This window comes from Adiantum capillus-veneris, chromosome 16 (assembly GCF_014529385.1).
Source record: "Adiantum capillus-veneris isolate H3 chromosome 16, ASM1452938v2, whole genome shotgun sequence".
Lineage (NCBI taxonomy): Eukaryota > Viridiplantae > Streptophyta > Polypodiopsida > Polypodiales > Pteridaceae > Adiantum > Adiantum capillus-veneris.
This window is the reverse complement of record NC_140946.1, coordinates 125466044-125473799: the sequence shown is the minus strand read 5'-3', so window position 1 is coordinate 125473799 and position 7756 is coordinate 125466044. Positions and strand designations below refer to the sequence as shown.

The 7756-nt window shown below is 43.6% G+C and overlaps 1 protein-coding gene across 1 annotated transcript in view; it reads right to left on the bottom strand.

The window, feature by feature from the left end:
* Window positions 1-213: 213 nt before the first annotated feature.
* ATPQ (ATP synthase D chain) overlaps window positions 214-7756 on the bottom strand; it is a 32079-nt gene continuing 24536 nt past the window's right edge. Inside the window, exons 2-5 of the mRNA XM_086485566.1 lie at window positions 2412-2493; window positions 790-854; window positions 632-718; window positions 214-549 (exon numbers count right to left, since the gene is read on the bottom strand). Coding sequence (XP_086341692.1) covers window positions 448-549; window positions 632-718; window positions 790-854; window positions 2412-2493 — 336 coding nt within the window. The 3' untranslated portion in view covers window positions 214-447. The remainder of the gene's footprint in view (window positions 550-631; window positions 719-789; window positions 855-2411; window positions 2494-7756) is intronic.

The following is a 7756-nucleotide window of genomic DNA, read 5'->3' as shown; positions in this document are numbered from 1 at the left end:
GCAGTTAACAGGATGGGCAATTGATAGGCTGCCTACGAAGACACCATTCTTGACCTTTCAGAACCTCAACTGGCCATTCAAACAAATTCAAACCGTGAAGAAGACAGTAAAGTTAAGCATTTAGGCCACACGCACAATCGTCATTCATTGAAAAAATGCATACGAAAAGATGAGTGACTTTGCAGCATGGTGCAGCATGACCAAGTACCCAACTTCTACAAAGATGTGGATCCTTCATAAAATCTGCAAGTAAAAAGTTCATCTTGTCCTTATATTGGCCAAGCAAGATCGATGCACAATGCCGAACTACATTGAGATGGGAAGTCCAAATTTGTTTATTACCTGGCCATCCAAGCACCAAGCAATCAAAGAAAAAACAAAATTTATTCATCCAAAGTTTTGCGCCTTTTAAACCCAATGCTCAGCTACCACCAAGGGCGGACTTTGCTAGTAGCCCCAATTATGATTTTTAATCTCCTCATCAAACTTGGCCTTCACTTCTGGATGCTTTGCAAAGTACTCATTTGCTGTCATTGTTTGAAGGGATTCCTGTTATCAAAGAACCATCGTTTTGACTTCCTCAAAAATGCCAAACCAGTTGGTAGAAGGAACATCTGATGCATATACATACCTTCTCTTCCTTCAATCTCTTCAGGTTTGCTTTGCATTCCTCGATTCTCTTTCTTGATACTTCCTCTTGATCAGTGACTTTGACCATCTGAAAGGCATGCCGACATTTCACTAAGCATCGTTAAAGTATCAAGTCAGCAGATCTGAAGTCGCTCTTACCAATGCGTCAAACTTTTTCTTGTACTCTGGTGTGACAGTGTCTTCATACTTGGGAATTTTCAATGCTGCCCTTGCAAAACACAAAACTCCATAAGGATTACAGATCCTTTGAATGCACAGGTATCAAGTGTGACACAACAATCCTTTAGCGCCAGAAAGGAAGAAAGAAAAGAGACAAGAAAACAGGGTCGTATTGCATACTTCAACCTACAAAGTCACCAATAATGCCGGCAGTAACATGCTTATGCACAAATGGGAATGTACACAAAACAAGTTACAAGTTGAAAAGCCTCTTTTCATCCGAGGGTGTTAACAATCCCTACATTGGAAAGCAAAAACCATAAGTAAAATCCCTCTCGTCTCTTGATAAGAGTAGAATGCAACCTAGCGATAAAAACATGTAAACTTCAGGAGCAGCATAAATGGATTGCCCGAAGGTGTAAACCCCTCACTAGCGGCGGATGCCAAGATGAGAGAAAACAACCAGCAAGGGCAAGGGCAAGTCAAAAGAGAATACATCAGAGGAGCACCACATGCGAACCCCCCCACTTCTGCATGAGTGCTCAGGAAGACAATTGTAAGCACAGTAAAGTCACAGACAAAGGCAACTGTAACCTGGCTCGTGGTGGCTCATAGTAATTGGCTGATGAAAAGCTTGAGTGCAAAGAGTAGACGCATCAAGAACACACTTAACTGCACGAAAACAACCATCTATGGTGTGAGCACAGCAGGATGGCCAGGTGGCAGTTCACATGATGTATCTTATGGACCTTGGATTGCCTAGCGTGGTGCTTGGCATTCTTCAACCCCTGGGTGTTCACCTTGAATGCCATGTATTGGGTCATAGTACTCGACCAACAAAAAGGTAGTTGATATGGCAAATGAAACACTAAAGAGAGAAAAAATTTCCACGATGTCAGCTAGTCGCAACTAGGATAAAATTTTGAGAATATAAAATCTGCATATTTGGTAATAGACTTTAATATAAAGTGTATATGCTACAATCCCAATTGGTGTCATCAGTACCCAATAGGCATAGAGCTCGGTGTCAATATGCTAATCACCACCACAAAGACACCCATGAGCACACACCAACACACGTTAACATAATGAGTTTCTATCATGGCTCCAGCAATGCAAGGTTAACCCGCAAGGGTCACATTGAGGATGATTGAGTTGTGCTCTTCAAACAAGGACAGAGGACAGAAATAAACTTATGATGCAAACTATCTTTCTATAGATTATCTCGATTCTCATCCCAGAGGATGTTTTAACTTATTTACGTTTCAATTCTGAGACAGCAGGCTAACAAAATCTGCCAATTGCAAATCCAGTTATTTATAAGGTTTCAGCTGTCAAACGCATCCTACCGTTGATGGCATTGTTCGCGTGAAAACAGAAGAACTAAACATGTTCCCCTTCAGGACATGGGAGCCAAGTGCAGGGATACAACAAGCATATAATGTAGAATTCTAAGAAGCTCTTTCAGCCCAATTTTTCAATGTACAAGGACATTTGAAGTCAATTCAGATCATAGATTCCCATCTCATGCACAAGCAATGATGACACAGGCAATAATAAGATATGTATACCGTGAAGATTGTGGATAAGTGTGAACTTACTTTCATAGGACTTCTGAAACATGTCCACAATGCCAGGGTTCAACCTTTTCCTGTAAAACTCCCAATCAATTGGTTTTGGTTTCTGTAAAGACAATGTACAACATGTCAAAAAGGTAGAAACATTGGTAACTGATTGTTTTTAACCATTCATTCCATCTCCACCACTTATTCACATATAAATGTGGCAAGTACAAGCCTAGTAAATGCATTGTAAAAATAAGAAACCGTAACAAACCAGCTTGCAAGTTGCCACACAATGTGGATGGCACAAAAAAGTGAGCCAATGAATTAAACGATAAAATGGGGCCAAGTTACATTGTCCAAAATCATCATGAACGTAGCAAAACTGTTTTCTTGCATTTATGGATCGCAAACAAACTCATTGCTATCACTTCTTAAGCCTTCGTTGATTAGCTATTAACATTTTTTTGAAGAGACATGGTCACATCCGCACCGCCTCTTCTCCCAAAGATGTTGTATTATGGAAATCAGTTCATGAACATCTTGGTAGATGGGTTCATAGAGAGCCAGTCCTTAAGTATAAATACATGCATCAATGTGCCATATAATGATCGAGTGGCAAATAGGCAGCTCAGGGTATCATCACACAGATAAGAGATTGAGGCTGTAAAAGCTGCACATATTCCCAGTGCGAAGAAGATTTGAAGAATATGTTGAGAGGACATAGAGAGTGAGGAACTCACCTCTCCCCTGTCATGACAACAGTCACGTGGGAATGGCTCCAACACCGCACAGAACTAGCAGAAGATGGAGAGAGCACACAAGACTGATGACATGTCAGTTCTACGGACACCCGCAAGTAGCGGTGCAAAACACGGCTTGTAAGGACTGATGACATGGCATGCTGCACGGACCAGTTAATCAGTGAAACCAGTATCAAAACCACAGTCGAGCAATTCTCCAATCGGCACCAAGACAGGTTGAAAACAAATGCAATCCATTTCAAACAAATTTCAAACAGTACTTTCTCAAACAAAATTCAAAAAGTATTTAAATACAAAGCAATTAGAGATTCAGGTTTTTGTTTGGACAGCCAAACTCTGAAACAATTGGCTTGTCCTTCTCCATCAAAGTGAAAGTACAGTTTCGGATCCGGAGAGTCCCATCATTCTTGTCATGCCAAGGCATGCCCAAGAGAGCGTCACATTTGCCCAACTTCATAATATGGAAATCGACTTTTCCTTGGTATAGTCACTAGAAGAGCACCAATGAGTGGTACCTCCTCCTAAGTTTGCCATGTGGCTAGCTCGGCCTCAAGTTTGCCACCTTGTGAAACATAAGCAAAATCCATCTGCTTGAGGAATTCGGGATGGATGAAATTCTCGGTAGTTGGTCAAAGAAGATCAGGGCTTTCAAGCCATTGATTTTGTCATAAGCTCTGCACAATTCATTTGAGCTTTCAAGATTAATGCTATAAATATCAGGTACAAGTCAAATGGCAAGTCTAGCTCTCTTAGCCAGAGGTGGCCCACGTGGCCCAAGGGATCTATCTTGTGAAGATTAGTGGTGATAATCCTATAATTTAGACTTAAAACTTCATACTTAAGATGAGACTCAAGACACTAAATGTGGGTTTGATTGATTGAATGAATGCTTGAAACTGAGTACAATAGGCTCCTTATATAGGAGACGAAGAGACACAAATGAAAAGACATGTCTCATGGTGAAGAGACTCGACTTTAGACGTAAGGACACATCCTTTCAGTGAAGAGCTGCCACCATTAAACGAAGAGTCGCAACCGTAGAGCGAAGGGGTGTGACCAGTCGTCGAAGGAGTGTGGCTTTTGGTGAAGAGGCATGTCTCTTGAGCGAAGGGTCATGACCATCCAAGCGTAGGGGTTCTCCTTGGCATGGCACTTTGCGTATCTGCAACTAGGAGTAGATGTAATACTGCAACATAGTCACAATCGTGACATATCTGCTCTCGAAGCTTGAGGTTGCTCTGAGGATGTCTCGACTCGTTGAAGACAAGAATTGTCAGTATGCCCAGTCTGAAAACATTCAAAGCATCGGCCTTCTTGTAACAGGGTTTCTATCACAAGGCTCTGAAAACCACTAACCTTAGTTGTTGGTTTCTTTCCCTTGATTTTTATTTGATTTTTGGGACTCTCTTTTTGGAGTCACAAATGACGGCCATTGTATAATCAGTGTGAAACGGCCAACGGCCGAGAGTTTCACCCGCAGCAGTGAAGGCCAGGTCGCCACGAGTTGGTCGAGTGAATCAACATTGAAATCATAGTAAAAGGTTGGCTAGGCTTGGTTCAAAGTCATCTAGGCCCCACGTGACACTTTATAAGTTAGGTGGGTACTAGGAAACTCATAAGGGGCAAACTGGACAAAGGATAGTAGGAGAGCAACCTGCAGGCCCTCACACACACTCCAAAATTCTCATCCAAGAGGGGGACGCCCATTTTTGAAAGATGGCTGATTTTTGGAGCTCATAAGCGACCACAGTGGGTACAAGTGATCATAGCTTTAATGGAAAGCTTGCCTTCTCCTTTGTTTCATTTAGCACGATGATTTGCTCTCGTGCATCCCCCCCCCCCCCTTTTACACATATGGTAATGCCCCACTAGTTGGGCTTCTCAGACGACCATGTACGGTTCGGGGGGTTTTATGCACATTTGCCAAGGCAAGAGCCTTATGTACAAGAACCAGATTAGCTAATTGCTAATCTCCCACAGGTACGCACAATTTCCTCGCAAAGGATTGCGAAAACGGAGAGTTTTCTTGTGTCACGTGACACATCCAACCCTATGTGTCCGTGGACAAGCTACAGCATGACAAGGGTTCAATCAGTCCAGTCAGTCTAGCTTAGGAAGTGTTCTGGCACTTTCGTGAGTCTATTTGCAGACCGTGCATGCCCAGGCACTTAGAGTAGATGCATATCCTCTGGTTGCACACCGCATGATCATCAGCATTACCATCAAAATCCATCAGGAGCATTTTCTAGGGCATTAAACCTATTTTCCCTATTTTTGACAATTTTTCACTTATTATTTCAAGTGACTTATGTTGGGAACTGAGTAGGCCAAATTGGGTAAGATAATATATAAGCAAACCTAGGCTAGCACTATTTGGCAGAAGAGCAAGGAGAACACAGGCCAAAGGCAACAGGTTCCCCCTCTCTCTCTCAAGCAGGACCTTTCCTCCTTGGTGGCGATTTTCCTCCAAGCAAGGCCAGCAAGCGACCACCCTCTTTCTGGCATTTTTCAGCAATAGCCTCATTGCCATAGACTCCAGCACTCTAGCGTTTTTCAGCGAGGCCATCACCGCATAGACCTCCAGTACCCTAGCGTTTTTCAGCATTAGCCTCATCGCCCCTTTCCCTAGCGTTTTCAGCAGCAACATAGCCTCAGAAATTCAACTGTTTTAAGCACCAGAAACTCAGCCAAAATCAGCGTTTTTCCCACAGCTTGATCAGCGTTTTCATACAACCTAAAACCAGCGTTTTGCATCATCAATTTTCAGCCTCATTGGCGTTTTTGGACAGCAGAGCAAGCATGCAAATTTTCAGCCATCAAGTCGGTCTCGTCATCCACGTCGTCGACATTGGCATAGCCCTAGACTTGCATCAGTTATCATCCATCCATTTTTGTAGCAGATTGTGCAATCAATAGTATACCACTCTCGCCAACAAGAGTGGGGCCTTCAGAGGAGGGTTTACAAACGTCTCTGGTGTCGTATTCTCTTCTCTCTCTATCTCTCAGTCTCATACACCTTCTCGCACAGTGTCCATTCACTTTTGTTGTGTCCATTGCACTCACTCATTAAGAACGGAAGGCTCTCCCTGCCATAAGAACAGAAGGAACCTTGAGCACAATTCGGAGCACTCATCTTGAGCAAAGTTCATCATTCATTCCGCTGCACCTTACATTGGTATCAGAGCTTTGGCAGTGTTCTGTATCACTCAAGGAAAGAACCACAAGAATCACAAGAATTTTTTTGCTTGTTGCGATCGCATGAACCTAAAGTTCACTTGGGCGTGTCGATTCCTAATCGTGTTTTCAAAGAGTGACAGGAATCCCAGGAAAGAAGGGCTTGTACAGCCTCCCCTTGTGCCTCTTTTCACTCATTGAGCGCGGACCGTGCACTTAGCGGCCGGCCAATCGATGTGAGGTGGGAAAAAGCAACCTTGGTGTCAACGCAAAGCCGCCAAGGGGTGTGCCTACGGAAAAGAGTAAAACTCGGGTAAAGAGAAGATCCTTCTCTAACACAGATTGCAAACGAAAGAAGAACCCAAGAACCTCAAGACCCTCAAGAACCAAGAACCCAAGTTCCTCGTGAACTTAAGAACCAAAGATCACAGTGCATGGTCGTCACCCGAAGCGGAATGGATACTTCGCATGGAAGTGATGGGCATGAAAGTAGTGAAGAAGAATTTCCTCACCATGGAGGTTTTCCTGACCCTCCCCCTACGCCATCTACGCCCGGGATTGCACCAAATCCTATGGAGGCCTTAGTTAAATCAATGAGGGACATGATGGCACGACAAGAAGCGACTCGCATTGCCTTGGAACGCGAGCGCGATGAACGAAAAGAAAGAAAAGCACAACGAAAGAAGGAAGCCGCAGCAAGACGAGCGGCCTTGGAGGTGCGCACTCAAGAGTTGGTTCGATAGGTTCTTGCCTCGAAGTCCGAATCAGCCAAAGATGTTAGTAGTTTCTCAAGTGGCGCAAGCCAAGATGCAGACTCCAACAACCCAGCCACAGAGAAGTTGACTTTCAGTAAGTATGATGGTAAGATGGATGCTACGGTTATTCATTCTTGGTTATTTTGCAACAACTAAGAAGACATGAAATAGCAAGGTTTTGACGGCAGCTATGTACCTTGTCGGTGATGCCATCAATCCAAGCATGGCAAGAGGCACAGTTAGCCGCGCACCTAGAGGAAGCCAACGAATTCACGTCCCTTTCCTTCAATTGGCTTGATTTCCAAGACAAGCTCAAGGCGCGGTTGCCACCTCAGTACCTCGCACAATTGAAGGACGATTGGCGAGCTCTAAAGCAAAATGGTATGCCAGTTATGTCTTTCTCTAATCGTGTTTTGCAACTCGGCACTCGATTATGCAAATCCGATGCGGAGCGCAAGGAGGCATTCTTGTATGGATTGGACGAGTATATCAAGTTTAATGTGGAGGTGCTTGATCCAATCGATCTCAACAAGGCGGTAGCTATTGCTCTCGCACAGGAGATGAAGCACAACAAAAAAACAAAACTTCTCAAGGAACCTCTCAGAATTTTCAGAACATGCAGAATGATAAGAACGGTAAGAATGGTAAGAATGGTAACTCTTCTAGCCCATCTGATTCTAATTCTTCAAAA